Source organism: Ammospiza nelsoni, chromosome 8 (assembly GCF_027579445.1).
Source record: "Ammospiza nelsoni isolate bAmmNel1 chromosome 8, bAmmNel1.pri, whole genome shotgun sequence".
NCBI classification, from domain to species: Eukaryota; Metazoa; Chordata; class Aves; order Passeriformes; family Passerellidae; genus Ammospiza; species Ammospiza nelsoni.
Window position 1 is genome coordinate 22,543,711 of NC_080640.1, and position 21,146 is coordinate 22,564,856.

General features: G+C 38.1%; 1 protein-coding gene across 10 annotated transcripts in view; it reads right to left on the bottom strand.

Moving 5' to 3' along the window:
• The window catches only part of KCNMA1 (potassium calcium-activated channel subfamily M alpha 1), a 413,353-nt gene that overhangs the window by 47,624 nt on the left and 344,583 nt on the right, over positions 1–21,146 (bottom strand). For 9 of the 10 annotated variants that reach the window (XM_059477360.1, XM_059477359.1, XM_059477354.1 and 6 more), the window contains exons 19-22: positions 20,984–21,077; positions 8,600–8,723; positions 5,442–5,666; positions 2,107–2,299 (exon numbers count right to left, since the gene is read on the bottom strand). In XM_059477360.1, the coding sequence (XP_059333343.1) occupies positions 2,107–2,299; positions 5,442–5,666; positions 8,600–8,723; positions 20,984–21,077 (636 nt within the window). Of the gene's footprint in view, positions 1–2,106; positions 2,300–5,441; positions 5,667–8,599; positions 8,724–17,763; positions 17,827–20,983; positions 21,078–21,146 lie in introns of all 10 variants that reach the window. The other variant, XM_059477350.1, reaches the window with a different exon arrangement.

A 21,146-nucleotide genomic window follows, 5' to 3' on the forward strand; every position in this document is an offset into this window, starting at 1 on the left:
CAACTGGGCTTGCAAGAACCCCTCCTCATTCAGTGCTTCCAATTAAAATAGGCTTCTGGTTACCTGACTTATGTTATGCCCTGTTTCCCCAGAACAGCTATGGAAAGAGTCACCTTTAATTTTTTAACATGCAGTCTGGTATTTACCTGAAGAAATGTCAAAAATTTCTAAAACTGTGCTCACCTATTGTTCTTCTGCTTCTCTGCATCAGAAACATTTAAAAGGGCTAAAGGGATTTGGACTGTGGCCAGCAAACACTCCCTGACCTATTGCTGCAGCAGCAACCTGGGTATTAGAGAGTCACAGAACAATTCAGTCTGGAAAGGACATTGGAGGGTCTCTGGTCTTATTTCCTGCTCTAAGCAGGGTCAACCATGAGGTCAGATCAGCTTCTTTGAGCTTTGTGCAGTCAGGTCTTGAATACCTCCAAGGATAGAGAGTAAAAAATGACAGGTGTTCATGTGGTGCACAAGACTGGATATTGACAGGTTTCTCTATCCTCACTGAGGGATGGTGTGACCCTGTGTACTCCCAGAGGCAAAATAAAACAGTCAAGTGCTGGAAATGTCTCTAACTTCTAAGCAAAGATGGAAAATTCTCTCAGACTGTTTGTGCTCATTAAGAGATTCTTGATTATTTTAATTATGTGTGTGACAGGAGACTGAGAGAGATTTGACAAATAGCCATTAGCCTGGTAGTGGAAGTACAGATTTAGTTTTGAGACACAGAATTTCAGATCCCAGGGCTAAACCAGCAAAAGAAGGAACCTCTATGCATGTCTTCCACTTCTGCAATGAGTTTCCTAATCATGACTACAAGCTATCAGACTGTGAGCAAGTTGGCCTCAAAAATTTGTGAAGAAAGAACTCTAAAATATTTGGGGTTTTGTTATTTCCAGACCACAGATTTGAAACTTTCAACATTCATGGGATTGAAAACAATCAGTTTCTTCCTTTTCTTCGCTAAATCTACTTCTTATCCAGAAAACTGTCCAATTTGACTTTGAAAAGTTCAAACTTTTACCTTTCTGGAACAATTTAATTCCAGTATTGAATTCCACTATTTTATTGCTGATTCTAAGAAAGAATTTTCTATGTTCAAGTTTCTATATTCAAGAAGTTCCACTGCAACCTCTGATTTTTGGCATATAATTCCTATTTCCTGATTAGAGTGTAAAGAGGAAAATCTGAACTTAATCTTAGTTCTCACAGTCCTTGAGGGAAACCTATCTCTAGATCAGGTTCTTGGGGAAACTGCAGACCAAAGCACAATCCTTTCCACCTACATTTACAGCAGAACTAGATCCAGAGGGAATATTTACTGCTGCACTTAATAGGTTTATCAAAGGTAGGACTTCAGCTGCATAAGCTGCAAGACCCTTCAGGGATGGGAAGATGATTGTTTTACACTGATGGTCTTTGCCAGGGTGCTTATGACTGCTTTGCAGCTGCTTTGCACAGGCACAGATGGTGTAAAATAGCCTTTGGCAACCTATGAATCAGTCCCCTTCTCTCTGGAAAGACTGAAAGATTTTGTTCAATGTTCTTAAATGGGATGAGTGCATGTCAAACCATGGGAAGAAATCAGCTTTGAGTTAATTCTCTGTGGCTTCTTGAGCAAGAAGCGCCAAAGCTGCAAAGAAAATTAAAAGTTCTTGTTGTTTTTATTTTACTTTTTGGGTTGTGTTACTAAAACTTGCATTTTCTCTGTAGTTTCAATGTGTTTTACATAAAAAGAAATTTTGTTAGACAGAATTCAGGTATTCCAAAGAATAACTGCAAGTTATCACCAGTTATATAACAGCAACTCACCCTGAAAAGGAAGCCACAGTGAGAAAACGACGTTTTTATACATTATCTAGGAAAATTTCAAAATGAGAAAAAATGCCAGTTTCATGTTCATTCATTCTTCTTTTGAAAGATGTGCTCTGTGATGTAGCAGAGAAACTACGTGACTGTCCCTTTAAAAGCCATCATACCAATCAGCAGGTTTAACTGTCAAGCAAGCTGATGTAGGGCTCTTTGAATTACTGAGTGAGGGATATTCTTCCTGCCAGGTCCTGTCCCCTGTAGGCACTGCAGAGAAGTATTATAGGGCAGTCCTTACCTTGGGAATTAGCCTGCAAGACCCCAATGCTGTCATCAAACTGCATAGATTTGATGTTGAGTGACGCCAAGATGCATTCCTTGTCCTGCAGCGAAGCATCATCAATATTATTCTGATTGGCTGACAGGATAACGCACATGTCGCAGAGGTTGATGTTGACAGCCCTTAAATCAGCCCGACTTAATGGCGTACCCTTCGGCACAGCGAGGAGAAAAGGGGGGTGCACGAGAGGGGGAAAAAAAGAAAAACAAATTAAAGATTGAGAAGGAGCTTTGGGAAATTATTTAACAAGTATCTTTTTTATGCTCTGACATTAAGCTGGTCTAACTATGTGCCAGGGAATAGGAGATGTGTGCTAATCTAAAGGGTAGTTGGTGCTGATGGCAGCATTTTAGGTTCAGTCTCAATACTCAGTCAAGCTATTACTAACAAACAAGAAACAGGAATAATGCCAGCATTCTACATCTCATCGGTGACTTGAAATTGTCTTGATTTAAGCTGCTATCATGTGGCAACCTCTGGCTCTCTGAATATAACAAGGGGGGTGTTTTAAATGTCTATTTATCTACGACCAAGCCACAATGGTCTTGGGCAAAAGAACAGCAATTTAAACAGGAAAGCATTACGTGTCCTGCACATTTGAAATGCAATCAGGACAAAGCCATTTTTTTCTACCTAAAGCAATACACAGAAAAGGTTAATCCTTTTCGAAGCACGCTTCTGGTGCTTCTAGAAGGAAAACACACTGAGCTTCAAAGCTGTGTGATTAAACCCTTTGAAACAGAAGCAGGACTTTATCCTAATGGGCACAGCTTGTGCAACGTTCCCTGTTCCACAATCCTCAATCAGAGAATGGAATCATTAAAATGAAATGCTGTGGTAGCCTGTGGATTGTTTTCATAGTTAACAAAGCTGAGATATGACACTTAACATGATATTTTTTGTTTAAAATACACTTGCCTTTCACATTCAACAGTCCACAACTGTAGTTACAGAATATTAAGTCTACATCACAGGGGCTGCAAGGTCCAGGAAATATATTCCCTTTTTTAAAGTGGAAACTGGATTCTACTCTGCTGCCTCACATGGATTTGTACCCAAAGACCCTGATGATGAGGAGACATAACTGTCCCAGTGTCATGCAGTGATTTTCATAAAATCAAGTCAAGACCCTGGTCTTCCATCTCCTGATCATTCATGGTGAATACCTCCTGAACTCCACTGAGAGTACTCAATGCAAAAGTGAATTTAAAATGCACACATGAAGGAAGAGCTCAATTCTTATTCAGTGTTTGCCAGTTTAATTATTCCATGTAATTTTCAATAATTTGAGGCATGAAACCTTGTGAAAAGTATGTATCAAACAGATATGATTTCATTATAAACTGCTCCAAAGTTAGAATATGATTATTCCAGCCACCTTAATCCTGCCCTTTGTGCCTGTACTGTGCACCAAGTGAAGCAGGGTTCCTGTGGGGAAAAATAATATGCAATCATGTAATTAATTAGAGGCTCACTCCTAATGATTTTATGCAAAGGGACAGAATTAAGGCTGCCTGAGGATATTTAAAATTGGCATTTGCCTACTTTTTAAGAGTTTATTCAGCAGCTTAAAGGCATCTCTTAATACAGACTTTAAATTCCACTTTTTTTTTTTAACTAGAACAAATGTTTTCATATTCAGCTGTAACCACATCTCCATCAGATATCAGCAGCAAGTTTTACCTTGTGAACCAAAGCACAGGGAAATATGAAAGTGGCCTCCTTTTAACAGGTTCCTACAAGTATAATCTCAGACCCTTAAGTACATTTTAAAATTAGTAAAATTACATCAGATATTTTAACTTTATATCACCGTTTTGAACCAGATAGGCTGCAAAAAAAAAAAATGGAAGTAACAGGAATGAAGTCTGTGTGGTCTTCAGCACTCTTGATTACTATGTCAGATACAATTCCTTTATAAATTCCTGTATTTTTAAAGTTGCATCAACTAACTATTTAAGCTGTTCAAGTCAAAATTAATCTAAAGCTATTCTGAATTTTGGTGTAAAGTGGGGAAAGTAAAGCTGGTGTCTATTTATTTTATGCCTCTTCAGAATTCAGAATCAAAACTTTGCAAAAACATATTGTAATAATGCATAAACATTATATACTGGAAACAGTGGCGGGATTCTATTCTGCTTGATAGTTCAACAGTATTATCAATTTAATTCTGATTCTCTAGTCTTTAGCCTTCACAGTGACTGGAATTAAAAGGAATTGGCAGAAAGAGGAGGATATTAACTGACCAAATCTGATATTGACACCATTTTTGTGACAGCAGAGAATCTTGTGACACCATCTGTTGGATCAGGTTACAGAAAAATGCCAAGGGCTAACACTAAAACTGCATTTACAGTAACAAAGACCTACAGTCTGAATTAATCAAAAAGCAAAGACAGTCCTTTCATTCTATAGCTATTTTCCCAATTATTCAGTTAAAGTTACATTCATCATTGATTTGTTTATTTTTAACTGCTGAAATGAAATTACTGAAACTAGTAAGCTTACAATTTTTTGTTCTTAAAAAATATCTAAACTAACTTTGCTATGTAACATGCTGAGCATTTTCTTTCACTTATACCATGGGCTCCCACAGGTCATTTATAGCTGTGGTCACCTAAGATTACCAGCTTGGGGGGCTTTATTTGTTAGTCCTGGAGCTCTTGATTCTATATTGTGGTCATATGAGTGAATCATAATGATACATAGGAGAAAAAGGGCTTTTGCAGTTTTGGTGACTGTGCCTACCAAGATCAGTAGGAGCTTTTCATTGATTTAAAAAGGGTCAGGGTTTTGCTGTACTTTCATACAGGACTCTGAACTGAAATGCCAGGGCAGTGTTCCTTAAAAAGCAGGCCAGTCCACAGGAAGTCTTTATGAATACATATAAATATTATGTTGACAGAGTAACAATAATTTTTTCAAAGGTTTTGTGGGTATAAAACCATAAATAATATCATAAATAACTACTGTCATTCTGTCAGGGAAATCACAACATCAGAACCAGCTCCATGCAGGGCACTACGGTGAATGGTCAATACATAACACAGCTAATACATCTGATAGCAGCTGAAATTCATCCGATGAGGATGATGAGGCACCAAACACTGCAGCAAATAACATCTAATAAGGTCTCACAGGGCTCCGTTTTCATAGACACAGTAAAGGGAAAATCTAAGTCCTCAGGCCTATAAGTAGACAAAAGTAAAAAAGCCTAAGATCAAAGTCAATACGAATCTATCCAGCTGGTGTCCTAAATAACAAAGTATCAATAATATGGCTTTTGAACTTACAGGCAAGATTGAAACCTTGGGGAAGTTATGCAGTGTCTCCCATTCCCTTCTCAGGTATTCAAGTGAACCCACAAACACAATGTGCTTGAGTTCATGGTAGTGAAAGTTGCTGGCTCGTAATGGCATCACTAAATTTCTTAATCCAATCAAAGCGGATTTAACATCCCCAAATATGCAAACGACTACATGCCCACTTAAAACTGTCATCGCTGCTTCACTTCGAGTCTAAAAACAAACAAACAAAACAAAACAAAAAGACAAGGGAAAAATGAAACAAAGGGAATCTTAAATCATATATTGAGTTTAAAACAAGGAAAAATACAACTGTCAATATTGTTCATGCACAAAGAAATAGTTTGATACAGCTATTCATTTTACCCTTATTTATATTTCATTAAATGTGCTCAGCAGAAAAAAAAAAAAACAACTGTTCTTGTTTGCAAGTCCTCTGGCATATGGGAAGATATAGTATTGGACCAAATTCTGGTCCTGTGCAAGTTTCTATACATGTGGATTGTGACTCTGGCTACACAGTACTGTAGGTTTAGCTAAGGATTACAGAAAAGAGATGCAAAGTCATGCCCTGGTTGACAAATCACTGGATGGGGTTTTTCAATGCCAATTTGGAAAGGAAGATGTTGAGTGTCCAGTGCTCCTAGTAGGGCTTTGTGATATTACTCAGATCTTGTGAGTTGAGGACCATAATCTCTTAGAGTCAAAGCTCTTATTTAAGGACAAGCTGCTGCTTCTCTGAGAAGCAATCCATGAATGCCCTACACTGCTCTGCTTTCCAGTGGATGCCCACTATATGCCACAGAGCTTCTCTCAGTGACAAAATACAAGGACAAGTTTGTGACTAGTACTAAACTTTCAGGCCAATTGGACTTACTGAGGAAAAGGTCTCATGGAGAATATTCAAACAATATTTCAGAATTATTGGAATATTGGAATAGTGTCCAGAATTCTGGAATAGTGTCCAGAATTATCTTCTTGTCTCAGTGAAAGAATAACTTTTTGCACTAATTTCAGCATTGTTTAGTTCAGTTGAGCAGGCAACTCAAACACCAAGATGATTACATGAAGCCACATGGAAAAAATTACCTTAATTTCTGAAGCCAGTCTTGGCATTGTAGTGCTCCATCATGTAGTTGGAGAACCACTGTTACCATATTGCCAAGAAATTGTACACTCTTTACCATTACACAGAAGTTTTGCCAATGAACAAAACTAAACCAGTGGCAATATGTAAAATTTTCTTCTCACTTATCCACAGTATAAGTCATTTTTCTAAATTACAGAAGCATGGTGGTGTGCAATTAAGATTGGAATATGCAGCAGTTATGCTCATTATGTCAGAAGAATGGGAACTCTGATTAGAAGTTTTCTCATCAGTTAAAAAATGCATGAGCTTTCAGTTTCTCCAGAGAAATTACACTGATTTTCATACAGCTTGACCAAGAGAGTTGTCTTGGCCCTTCAAACAGCAGAAGACCGGAGTGAATCCTCCAGTGAAGCATCTAAGTTGTCCCATGCCTCTGCCCATGCATCTGGAATACTCAGACTTTACAAGGCAGAGACCAAGTCTTGAAAGCAGGTATGTAAAAAATGTCACTCCATAAATCTGTATGCAGCCACGTATGGCAAAAATCCCTTCTAACTACCTGATACTGCTGGAATGTCACAGAGCCAAAACAGATCCTGGGCAGAAAAATTAATTCTTTTTTGACTGGGACATCATCAAGTATCAATTAGAAGACAACCTGGGAAATCTCATCATCTTCAAATTATGCACTAATTTGTACTTGTGCGGTCTCTAAGGACAGCATTAAATTTGCATAGATATGAATGTAGGCATAAATTGTGGACTGTGAGTTTGAAAAGGTGTAGGGAAGCATTTTGCTGGCAGTGTATTTGTGATGATGCATGAAGCAGAAAGAACCGGGGCAGACTTGCAGATTCAGGCTGGTAGTGGAAAAAACATGGCATAACCTAGAGATGGTGACTGAGTCACTCCCCAGCACCATTTGTGAGGGAACACTTTTCAAAGTAGGGCAACATGAAGTTTGCCAGCTAAAACGTGTACCACAAAGGAAGATTTTTATCTCTATTTTATCTCTAAAATGTTGTACAGCAGGGCTACCCCTTCTTGCTTGCTGATTACAAATAAATGATGCTATTTAAAGCTGTTCAGGAAAACTCCATCTCAAGCTCCCTCTCCAAAATTTAGAATTTACTTGCTTGGCTATTTAAACACTGATATTGCAATTCCAGGCAATGTCAGAGTTATTACAGAAACCCCTGAGGAGAACCGGAGACAAGCTTTTAACCCCTGATTGCTAGAATAACTGGGGCTGTCACCATCGTTGGTTACACCATGCCACAGTGCAGGAAAATCTAAGAGAGCAGGCTCGGGAAAAGCTTTATGAAATGCGACAAAGTGAAGATCCACCAGGGAGTTCATTTCAAATATAATCAGTTTTGCGTGTGAGATCTGGGGTTAGTTACTTGCTACTCTTAGGTATAAGTACATGAACACAAGTGGCATAAACTTTCAAAATAGACTGTGATAGGCCTCCTAATTATTTTTAATGACTTGAGTCAGTTTGATGGTTTTCCCAGTTAAAGGAATGAAACAAACATAGACAGGGCTCACTGCAATGTGCTAGAGTCAGAGTAGGAGCATTACTTGCTCTGGCCTATTTGGGCATCTTGAAACATTGGGAATTGAGAGAGGAGTTCTAAGAGAGCAAAATTAATAAAAATAAATTAACAGTAATTAATAAAACATCAATAAACAAGAGATAAGTCAAAACAACAATTGTCTGTGTTAGAATCATTACTCTCTTGTGTAAAGAGAAAAGTGGGGTATGTAAGAATTCAAGTATTTCTAATCTTAATTCTCTATAAAGATTTAAACCAAATATGTAAATTTCAGTTTATGAAAAAGAAATTCCCTACACTGGATGACTTTTTATTGTTGCACTGGGCACAAAGATTTATGCAATCAAAATTCTTTAACCAAAATCCTAGCTTTGGTTTCATCACTCGTGCTCCTGATTTCAACACACTGGATAAGAGATTAACTTATTTATCCATTAGACATCAGTTCTATGGTTTAAATAACCTCTTTTCAAACACAACTCCTCATCAATACCTACCAAAATGACCTTTTCGATGTCTTTGGCTGGACACCAATGAAACATCCCTGTAGAGTCGTATTTTTTCACGTTGGCATCCATATTGTCAATCTGCTCGTTGCCAGGAATTAACAAGGGGTCATGCCTGGGGAAAAACAAGTTGAGGACAGCATAAATGGAAAATACTATGAATTATGGATGGAAAGATATCCCAAGAGCTATGTACAAAGAGGGACAAAAGTAAAAAAATGAAATGTATTTACACTTTAACATGGTTTCAATAAGGACATTTTTAAACAAAAGCGGCATACCAAAACAAAAAATTAAATTTTAAATGTTGGGTGCAGTTTCAATGACTTTCTATCCTCTTTTATGCCAATAACAACTTATTTTTAAATACGGTTTTCTGACACCATCACATCCGTCCAAGATTTTTTTCTTTCCAGTCCCACCCCTCTGAAATAAATATCAAAGTTCCTATAGGCATCTGCAATGAAGTAGAAGGGATAGGAACAGAGCCCCATGCTGACTGACTGGCATAAGTATGGAAAGCCAATTACTTGCTTTTACCACATACAACTTCTGACGTGATGCTCTTCACAGTAAAAGCTTTAACAGGCTGCACTTTAAATATTTTAGCAATTTGCCCAATCATATTTTGCTTTCCCAAACTGAAGCCTTTTAAAGATTCAACAGTATGTCATTTTAGAGCAGACTGACTAACAAATGCCCACATCTGGAATACATGATTTTAATACCAAACAACAATGTCCATTTTCTCTGACAACTCTACCTGTGATAACCTTCTAAGTGTTTCTGCTGGAATATTTTAAAGCACAAGGCTTCTCAAAGGAGAAGCAAATAAAAGATATTTTTATGAACTTGGTCTCCAGCTATATAGCTACATCTAAGCACAGACACAGAGTCCTTTAATTTATATGCTAAAATCAAACATTAAATTAAGTTAAGTGACTCCAACACTCACATGTTGGTGAAGACCCCTAAGTGACCGCATTATACAATAGCATTAGCAGAATCATATTCACAAGGTACAGGGTAAACTGACCCTAAAATCTTATATTTAGCATGATTCAATAGTGCTTTGTCTGGAAAGCTACAGTCTTTACCTCAGGTTTTTGTCATGAATGCTTGAAATATCTTGATATAGAACTGTAACATTTCAAAGAAGTATTTGCAATGCAAGAATATGCTAATTGCTCTGAGACAGGTATCCAAATTTTTAAGCAGTTTGCCCTTTGAAGGCTGTTAAAGAAATGCCCATACGCTCTGAGCTCTAAAACAGGAAAGTTTCCTGCTTTTAAAGCATTTGAACCAGCACTGCGGCGACATCCTCTCTTCTGCCTGGACTGCTAAAGCAGACTGTGAACATGGTGTGTGATATAGATTAATTTACCTTAAACATGGTATGCTAAGTTACCATGCAACCAACACTTGCTTCCTGTGAAAAGTACAATCTCAAATTCAGTCAGGGTGATCAATTACTATGATTTCATAGCCATTGATTACAGATCCATTGAAATCAGCGGAAAATTCTCATGTATTTCACTCAACTTTGGGTCAACTCCAAAGAAAGTGGTTCAAAAAAAGTTGAGAAATTATTAATACAATGCTCCATTTAAACCAGAATCTTCTGATGCTTTAAGACAATCAACGCCCCACATGGCAAAGACATAGACTCATCTGGAAAGAAGAAACACTATGTTTTCAAAGTTTTTTAATTCTCTCAGTAGAATACAGTTCAGTGCTTTCACTGTAACCCACTAGCAGCAGGGAAGCCCTACTGGACTACCTGGAGTCTCTGTTCCTGCTCCAAGATGAATAATAACAGGCCTTGCATAGTGTGTGCCCTCTTTTGTAGGAAGCAGAGATGAAAAAGCTGTATCAAAAGCATTTGTTGTGGGGGCTTGGTTGTTGTTCTGCTGGCTTTTTAAAAATTTCTATAAAAACATATAGACTTTGCATTCTCTTGCATCCATCAGCAAGATGCAGCCATGGTAGTTTTGTCTGAGAGCTGAGATGCCACTCACTGGGCATTCCCCATCTGCTCAGAGTTGCAGGTGGTACAATAAGATCTGCAGCCCTGCACACGCTTCAATTTGAGGGTTGCACTAATGTTCAGACTACATTTAGTGGTGCTCTGTCCCAGCTATTTTTTCTAATGGAATGTGTTATCTATTTGCTTCAAAATAAGAAAGTTTGCCAAAATATTAGGAACCTTCAGGAGCTTCCATTGAGGAACGATTTTCTTTCTGTTGTTTCAGGGTTAGGTTTTTTACCCCAGTACTTCCACAGAACATTTCTTCATGAGTTTTCTAGAGGAGCACTGAAAAGTTCACTTTTCAAAAGCAAAGTTCACCAGTCAAATCACATCTTTTCCTTTCAGAAATCAAGCCCATTTAAGAAGGAATTTTCCTTTCCCCCTTATCCTTCATCAGAGGAACTGTAATAAATCAATTTTTAAACAATGCCATATTCTAGTTTTGTAGTCAGTGTTTCCTTTCTGCTCTGAGATTTAAAATTAAATAGATTATCTGAAGCTTTAACACAAGTGACTATTTAGCAATACTCTAATCCCAGACATAAAAATGATTCACAGAAATGATACAAATTGAAAGGAATGTTATAACAAAGCAGGTGGTATCAGATATCTGACATCCAATTACGGTCAACTGCCTTGAGGTTTGAGGCAGTTTTTAGTGTGAGTGCTTAGAGCCCAGCAAGGTTCTTTAGGGCTTTGCATCCTAACAGGGAACATTCAAAGTACCTTCTTCCAAAGGTTTATTAGAATATTTTAGGCTTAAACATAAGTTGGTTTCAGAGAAAAACAGAGCATGTGAATCATCAGATGTAATCCCCTGTTGAATTTTTAGGCAACAAATTGTGATTCTTTTAAAAAAAGCCCTTTGGATTTTTAGTTTTTGGTTTTTTTATCAATACATGCATTTATTGGCAGCATCATAGACAGTTTAGACTCTGCTTTATTGCTTGGAGTATAGCAAGTGGGAACCTTAAAGGAAGCAAAAAGGATGGGACATGCAACATGAAAACATGCTAAGAGATAATATTTTCTACTTTTACTCCAGGATAATGGATTATTGCCTGAGAAGGACTCTGTGATATGACTAGCCACATTTTGTTTCACAATATGTGGGGTTATCCACGTAAGTGGACTTATTAAATTTAACTCTTTTGGGCTAAGATATTTTTTAAATTTCTCTTTAATCAATGTTGTTTCATTCTCAGTAAAGTGATCCCTGAAGCTGTCTGTGGACCTTGGAAACTCGTTGCTACTTAGGTCCAACCTTGTCCTCAGATGTTACTGAGTGTATCAGAAGATACGACTTATGTATTTAAAAACTGAATTGATCAGAACAGTTATAAAATAGTATTACTACTTTGGACATATACACCCTCATTAATCTGATAATCCAAACCTGTTTTGCAAATACTAAAAATTAATTAAGATAGACACACAGAGAGGCCAAAGCTGTCAAATCTGCCTAAGGCATTTGGACACCCTCTTCCCATTAAAATTTATATTACACAAAGCATTACAGTTGTTGCCCTTACAGCCAAATCATGGACTGAATGTTTCTAGAGCCTCTCTGCCTCCTGATCCTTGAAGATGGCCTTGTCAAGCTGTGCTTGAGTCACATTGGCAGGTCACTGCAGAAATGCTTATATTCACACTGCACTCATGTTCTCCAGGGCTGCAAAGTCCTCTGATTCAAGAATTCAAATCATATGAAGAAAAGCACTTTCTGTCAATTAAACCCCTAGTACTTGTTTTAATTGAGATGTTGGTTTTTATGACTTGCAATGACCAAAGCATTTGGTCCTTCTGGCTGGGAAAAGACATGTATAGCCTATATGGAAGGAAAGGAACAGAAGTTAAATTTCCCTCATCCATAACCCCAGTTTAAAAATAGCTTCTCTGGTTCTTATAGCAGACATTACATACGCATGACTTAAAATGAAGAGCAAAATGCCATCTTTTCAAGGTTTTGAAGAGCCTATAATGCCACTCATGTGCAATTAAACTTGAAAACGACGCTAAATGCCAAGCTACAGCTGCAAACCCAAAAAGCCTGCCTGGAAGACAACAGCCTAAAGCAAAACCATAAATCCCACTTACAGCAAACCTACTGCAAGGAAGTCAACATTACATTTTAAAGAGTATTGCTTCCCTAGTACACAGTTATAACCACTGCAAAATCTGAGGTTTTGAGTCTGAAACTTTTGGGTAACTCACTGGGGATGGACAGAACTGAAAAGACTATTCAGGACTAAAGGGCTGGCTCAGTAAATGGCTATTGTTAAACATACCCTTGTATTATGTCACCCTTGTCTTATGCTATTATACACATGCAATTGAGAACTAGAGCAACATGCCCTCCCTGGTCTGCAGTGGAACTACCCTGAGTGCTGAGCACTGGGAACAAGAATGCTGTGTGACCAACAGGGAGAACCCTGGCGTTGCCTGAAAATAAACTCTAATCTCTTAGTCTTTACACATTATTAAGACAATGCCTTGGCTAGTTTTTGTTCTGTCCTCCAATAAAATTCTCTTATATAAAGTCAATGCAAACCACACCTGATAAAAACACTACTCCTTTTTAACCTGTGTCTGTTTAAGTCTGCAACTCTGCCTTTCTCAGGTAGACATATCTGGATTTTGCGCACAAAAAGATATTCAGCAGTCTCCTGCACAAGATTCAGGGTCTTTAGAGACACCCTGCCTGTGGTTCAGGAATTTTGAGTTTTCCTACCTGACTTAGGGGTTTGTGGTTATGTCTTAGCAAGTATAGGCACACAGATGCTTAATTTTAGGAGGAAGGAGTGGGTTTGCTGAAGGTAAGAGAGGAATTGAAGACACGCTAAAGAACGTCTCACGCCTTCAAAATTTCTCCTACAACTACCCTAACAAATTGTGGCAATTAACATGCTGTTAGTGTTAGATGTGTGCAGCCAGTGCAGGTGCTAATAATTGAAAAAGCATTTAGAGCTTTTACACCCTGGCTGAATATTTCATGATGTGCTGCATGTTTCACTATTTACTCAGTGGGCCTGTGTCACTTCAATCTTCCCTGACTGCTTTGACTGGTGCTATAAAGCTCAACCAAGACAGAGTGACGGCTTGTCACAGGAAAACTCCAGTGACTCCAGCAGCTCGCTGGGACTAGCTATGAAGGTTGTCACGACATTCTGATGGAATTCAGCAAATGTTTTGTGACTAATACACCCAACATTTGTCGGCTACCATTAGCCATTCCCTGTGACCCTGCAGTCTGTGTGGATGGCATTAAGTGGTAATGAGAATTTGTTGCCTCTGCGTGTTACACTAATGACACTCTCTCACTGATCTTTCCTTTCACAGGTTAATCAGAAACAAAATTTGTAAGGATTCAGTGCCCAGATGCACCAGGCTTTAGAGAAGAAAACCCAGTGTGACAAGAGAAAGAAAACCTGCATTTTACTGTTAAATGCTTTCATTGTCATATTCAGAAGCTATCATCACATTTTTACAATCTCATGCTGTCTTTTTTTCCCAAAATCTAGGAAGAAGACTATATCTAATACAGCTTGTACCTAGTGCCTTGTCCAGTTTATGGGCCAAACAACAGTGTTAATTGTCCTTTCTTCCCTCTTGCTCTGACCAGATGTTGCTGGTTTTACTATTCTCAGAAGCTTTACTGAAGATTTTCCATTAATTTATCAAGACTACTAAGAACAATGATATAAAGCTGCTTACTATAAGAACCTTGTTTTTTAAATTATCTCGATACCTAAGGACACAATCAAAACATGCTTCTGAAGTATGAAGCTTCTCACATAAAAAAAAGAACAAAATTGTTAACTTCCAGACTTTTCCATAAGCAATTTAATGAGGGGGAGACAAGGCACACAGTCAATGTGTCTTTTAAGATTTCCCATTTAGATCCACTGAAGCTGCAGAACTAGTAATCTTTGAGGGGTAGGAGAATGTACCTGAAAAAATAATTTCTCATTTGTAAAAACTAAACCCACAGTTAATTGGCATCATAAATTAAAGGAGTGTTTTTGTCACATAAATGAAGAGTGTGACATCATGTTGAAAGCACTGTTGCCAGTCAATGTTTACAAGAATACTTTTTTTTTTCTTTAAACCTAGTTTATAGCTAAAGAGCTTTTTATTTCTATTCCTTTGATCTGAATGCAGCTCCTGTTACCCTGAACTTTATAAAAACTGTATTTTTCTTCAGCAGGATAATTCTCCTTTCCTTTCTTGCTCTCTCATCCCAAAAAGACTTGTCCAAGACTTCGAGTAACTTAAAAAAAAAAATCGGATGTTGTTTTTATTGCCATGGCTTATAACACAACTACTGTATTGGGTTTGCATGGCCTGGTTTTGGTAGCCAGGGTGCTACAAGGGTGGCTTCTGTAAGAAACTGCTAGAAGTTTCCTCCACTGGCCAAGGCTGGGCCAATTAGAAATGATGGTAACACCTCTGTTATAACAGATTTAAGAACAAGGAACAAAAAGGTCCTGGTAGGACCTGTGACCCTGTGACGGAGCCCTGCTGGAGCAGCCTGTCCTTGAAGGACTGCAATCAGTGGAACAGTGACCCAGATTTCAGCAGTTTGCAGAGAACTGCTGCCCATGGAATGGACCCACACTGGAGAAGTGCACAGAGAACTCTCCCATGGCATGGACCCCACACTGAAGCCAGGGAAGGACTCCTTTCCCTAAGCAATGGGAGAAATGACATGTGATCACTGACCATAAACCCCACTCCTCATCCCCCTGCACCTCTGGAGGGAGGATGTAGAGCTGGGAAGGAGGAAGAAGTGGGGGGAAGATGTTTTGAGATCTGTTTACACTTGTCATTATCCTGCTCTGATTTTGTTAGTAATAAATTAAATTAATACCTCTAATGTGAGTCTGTTTTTTGAGTAATCTCTGCCATTATCTCATAAACCATGAACCATTTGTTCTATTTTATCTCCTCTTCCAGCTGTGGAGGGCAGTGAGAGAGCAGCTTTTGAGGGTGTCTGACATCAGCCAGCACCAACCCACTACAGTCTTCTTGAAACCTGGGTACCCTGATTCTGATCAAGAAGCCAGCCCTTCAACAAAGAAATGGAAAGGAGACAAATTAAACAGGAAACCAAACCTACCAGTTCCTGGTCTACCAATAGGACTGAGAATCAGGAGGCTAAAAGATACTACCACCAAATTTAAATAATTTAATTCTATAGTATTGTTAAAAATTGGTGTAAGGCAACATGGCAATCACTGAATTACTCCTGTTGTTCCCTAGTGAACTTGTAAAACTGAACCAAGAAGTGAATTATGCTATTATATACCTGCTGGGTTGCAGCTTGTTAACCATTGCATATTAGCACTGCACATAGTCTGGATATAAATTTGAGTACAAAATTGAAACTTCCAAGGCTGAGGGACATAAATATATACGATTATTATGGCTCATCCATGGGTTTTCACCTTTTCAAACCTTACCTTCATGTCTGGTTTAAGGGAGTCATGGAAAATTATCAGAGTCAACTTATTTTACCATTTATGGCTTGAGAAATGCTTCTCTGGATCTGCCATCACTTTTTCTTTTTTTGTTTCTATGATAAAGCTCACAGCTTCATTTCATGCAAGGGCAGCACTCAAATGGCAGAGGCAATGCATATTCATGCTGAGTGGCACTAGCAAAAATGTGTATGTACATTTAAGTGTATGTGGCTTAGTGGGTGGATGAGGAGATAAATTTGCACAGCCATTGTTCATATACTTAAAATATTATACACAACTTCAGGAAAAAAGACAGGAGGTTTCCTCTTCAACTTCAGATAAATAATCTCATTAGGCTTCTGGAAACGTATGCCAAAGAGCTCACTTGTTTTTCTGTGTCATTTAGCTGGGTCTTGACAGTTTCTGAGCAAGTTTTATTGTTTGGTTGGGAATTATTTTAGATCTTCAATCAGAAAAAATCCTCAGGCTTACGAAATTCTCCTTGGCAACACACTGAAAACCTCGTGTCCTCTGATGCCTCTGATTCTTATGTGATCAGGGACACTAATGATAATGACCCTTTGCTGAGTATGCTACTTGTCTAGAGGCCTATGTCAACTACACCACTACATCCAGAGTGGACAGGGACAAACTATTTGTTTGCTCTTCAGGCCCCTTGGGCCCTGTCATATGCTATTTGTTCTTGCATTAAGAGGTAGTTTAACTCGGCTGGGCTGACATTTCCTTCAAGTCAGTGTATTCCACTCAGGCAGTAGCAGCTACCAAAGCAATAAGTACAGACTTGAGGCTCAGCAACAATCATTTAAGTGGCTTTTTTGATTCATATCCAGGGCTTTTCACATTTTTACTGGTCATTCTGAATCCAAAATGACACATTTTTTTAAAAACTAGCTTTGCTATTTGACATTCAGGCAACATGGCCTCCTCATAGTTAACGTGGCTGCTCATCAATAACACACATCAGAACCTGCAACTGAGATGATGAACAAGGACTGATACTGCTGCATGATACCAGAGGCATTGATCAGTTCTACTTTTCTTCTCCACCTCATGAAGGATACATGATATGTGACTACTCTCCCAGTCACAGCCTGCCTTCCTTTTCCTTCCATTGCCTATTTAAATTTTACTTTTTACTGTAATAGCATGTCTTTGTGTGCACATCTTAACTTATATTTTTTCCTGTTGGAGTTCTAGTTATTTTTAAAAAGTATCCATGCTCTTGTGCCTTTAATGGGACAAACTTTTGCTGATGTAAAACAGGTAAAAACAGTCATGACAATGCTGAGTATTTTTTCTAGTTAATTTGCATTTGTAGGTATTGTTGGAATTTGAAAGATTTGTTTCTGATTAATTAGACTCTTCTACTATTGCATCAGTGTGATTCTGCCCATGCCATTTGATGTGATGCAGCATTCAGTTAGAAAAGTGACTTCCTAAATATGAGTCTAGACCATCTATGATGCACACAAAGAGCATTTGTATATCAATTGTCTATTTAAATCAGTTAGTAATATGTTGTAATTTAGAGTCATTAAAAAGGTGCCATTAAAAAGGATTCCAATCTATCTATCCATTTCATATTTGGTAATGCAGATTTCTACTTATGTGTTAGTAAATCTCAAAAACTCCCACTCTCTCACCAGGTCAGACCACTTGTCGCGAGGTCCCAGGGAATCCCTGTGGTACCATTTCCATCCTCTGTTCTAATCAAGCAATACAAGAAGTCAAAGTTTTGTCTGATAGCATAATACCCTCCACCACTGGGAGAACCTAAAACCTATGCAGCATTTTCAACATTATCTTAACTTTAGGGCTGCTCAGAATGATTCAAAAGTCACAATTTGGATTTCAATTTATTAATGAATTTTTCATATATTTGTTGTTTTCATACTCCAGACTTCTTGTGTTCCAGGCTCCTTCTAGATCCTCTGGATCTCAAACCACAACTGAGAAAAAGTTTGCAAAATAGCCAGCTATTTCTGGGCAGGTGGGACAGGGGAAAAACTGACTTGAAAAAGGAGTTTTTAAAGCAAATTTACAAAAAAACTTCTAAAGATAAATATCAGCTACAGACATGACAGTGCTTTAGCTGATTTACCTCTTGGGTACTTCTAGCTGACATGCACTAAAGATTTTTGGGCAGGAAAGCAAGTACCTGTCACTTTCTGTAATTTACAAGGATAAGAAATAGCAGATTATACAGTCCACCTTTGTTCCAGAGAGGAGAAAAGAGTTTGACCATTGCAAACAAATCTTAACAGAGCTCTCTTCTGATTCAATCCACTTTGTCTTTTCTAGCACCTTGGACCAAAGTTAAGTCAGTGTAGATAAAGAGCAAAAGGAAGAGATGGTTGGGTCTGGGGAGAAGCTGAGGGTGCCAACACTGGGCTGGAGAATAAATTTAGCAGCAACAGAGATGAGGAAGAAAACAATGTCTGGATTTGGAAGCCTGGCAAGTTCTCCACTCGCTGCTCAACCTGTGTTTAGCAATTCTGATGTGCTACTGAGCAGACAGCTCAGGCTCAGGACGACTACTCTCCCTCAGTCCCTCTTCAGCAGGCAATGAAAGCAGGCTGTACTTTGAAAATCTTCCCCCATCATGCAAACTGACACAGGCATGCTTTTCAAAAACCCACAGCCAATCTGTTGATCATTACTTATTTACAAAGGCCTTCGGGCAGAAAGTCCTGTAAAAACCATACTTGATACGGTATACACTAGCTTTTTCTGCTTGTGGAAAAAAGTACCCCTAAGGCTACCTCAAACCATCACTTTCTATTGCACATAAAATGTACCGTGTAACACTAAAGTATTTAATATATATGGTATAATATATCTACAGGAAAGGCATTTGTGTAGAAGTATGTTACCCTGTATTTGGTAATTTGATGTTTTGCTGAAGGCTATGACTTGAAAAAGCCTGCACCTAGTACAGAGGACCTGTCATCTCAGTACCCAAGAGCCAATAGAATAAAGAAGTACCCTTAAGCAGCAAAACTTTGACACAGCTTTGAAGCATATGAAAACAGTATAACTCCCCAGAATTATTATTACTCAAGATCAAAGAAATGAGGCATACTTTACATAGCAAACAGGGACAGTGTGTTCAGTTCCTTCTCTCTCTCTCCCTTTCTCTTTCTTTTTACTTCTACTTCCCCAAAATTAGAATCTGGGAGAAGGTGAGGGGGGGAATGTCCACATGTTTAAATTTTAAGCAGTTAAAACAATTAGCACGAGATAAGAGGACTGACCAAAGGTAAGTAAATTGAAAACTATGCTAGCATGACAACTGGCACTATAAAAATGAGAAGTTTGCCAGTATGCTCATTTTATTCTTCCTCATAAACTGTAAACAAGCATGTAAATCAGTGTCATATGGGCAAGGCTGAGCTAACAGGAAGGCAGAGAACTTTTAATGACACATTCTACAGAAATAGATGGTCAATAGGGGAAAAAAAAAGCCACAGCTGGGTGCATTTTCCCTCTGTGAATCAATCTCACTTTTGGTTCTGTAGTCTAAACAGAGATGAAGACGATTTGTGGAAGTTATGTCCTTGAATATGCCCTATATTGCAGAAACAATAAACAAATATGGATGCTTCTGTAACTACCCAAAGAAAATTCCAGTCTAGTGACTGAAATACAAAGAGAAATATCACCTACCTGTATCCAGAATCATTACAGGAACAAAATCATTGTCAACAAAAATGATAAGAGATTTTATTTATGGAAAGAACTATATATTTGTATCAACTTTTTTTCACTTAACCTCTGTCAGCAGACACAGTTATACACACATAAATCTCAAATTCCACGAATGTATCCATTTATATATGCAAATAAGTTTACATTTTCTGTGTATGTGCACATATATATACACAGAGTGGAAAATCTCTGCTATAGTATTTATGGATACAATTATGGACTGAGGGTCTATCCTGGGTTCACAGGATAGGCAAAAACAGAGCAGGAACAGCCTTGTTGGAAACTATCTACTATGGGATCTAATTTTGACTGAGTTGAGCAGGTAAAAGGAAAAGCACAGTGAGATAGAATGCAAATCACATAATATTTTAAGAGATTACAATTTCTTGTTGCAGTTCTAGTTTTAACAAATGTCCTAGAGGTATTTTATCCTATAAAAGGAAACTACATAGTTATACAAAAGAGTACTAGCGTAAAATAATGTACACATAGCAAGAGGGGAAAATATCACTAACAAGATGCGGTTTTCATCACCCACTTTTAGAGCATATACTACCCTCTTAAAAATCCCTGTATTTCATAATTAATGTGCTTTTAGCTTGACTAAAACTGTGTTAGTTTTGAACTTTGCTTTGGCAAGTACATATATTATTAGACTTTTTCATCAGTCTAAATCAATTAACAGAAATTTGATTTCAATCGACAGGATAAAAGGAAGGTAATATTCAGGTTCATTTTTGATTGTGATGATACATCTCACATATGGCCTTAAGTACAGAAAACAGTACTCAGAGGGAATCCAACAAAAAGAGAATTGCCTGAGGCAAACTAACCACATGAGTTCCCCTGATTGGTTAGTGCTATCATTAGTGCCACTGCTGTTTAAGAACTACACATGGACAGGACAGGGTGACAGCTAAGACTTTAAAGCCTATGTATTTTTCAAACAGCTTTTCAAACTGTTTTTCATGACAGAATTTTTTTTCAGCTCTATCATTAACTGCTGACAAGCTGACAGAATAAATACTTCAGCCTTTCAGAAACCATCTAACAATCTTTTTTTTTTCACCCCCTCCCCTTATTTTTGATGTGGGGGGAGGAGAGGAGGAAGGAAGAAAGAAAGGAGATGAAGATATGAGTTTCTTACAGTCTTACCTCATCAGTTTGGGTGAGGAGTTGGGTGAATTTCGCATGCCTCCATTTCGCTGCTTTTTTTTGGGTGATAGTGTCGATGGCTGCTCATCTTCAACTGGAAATATAAGGAACTCATGAGATTAAGTACTGCTCTGAGTGCAATGTGAAATACAAGTGAAGTAGC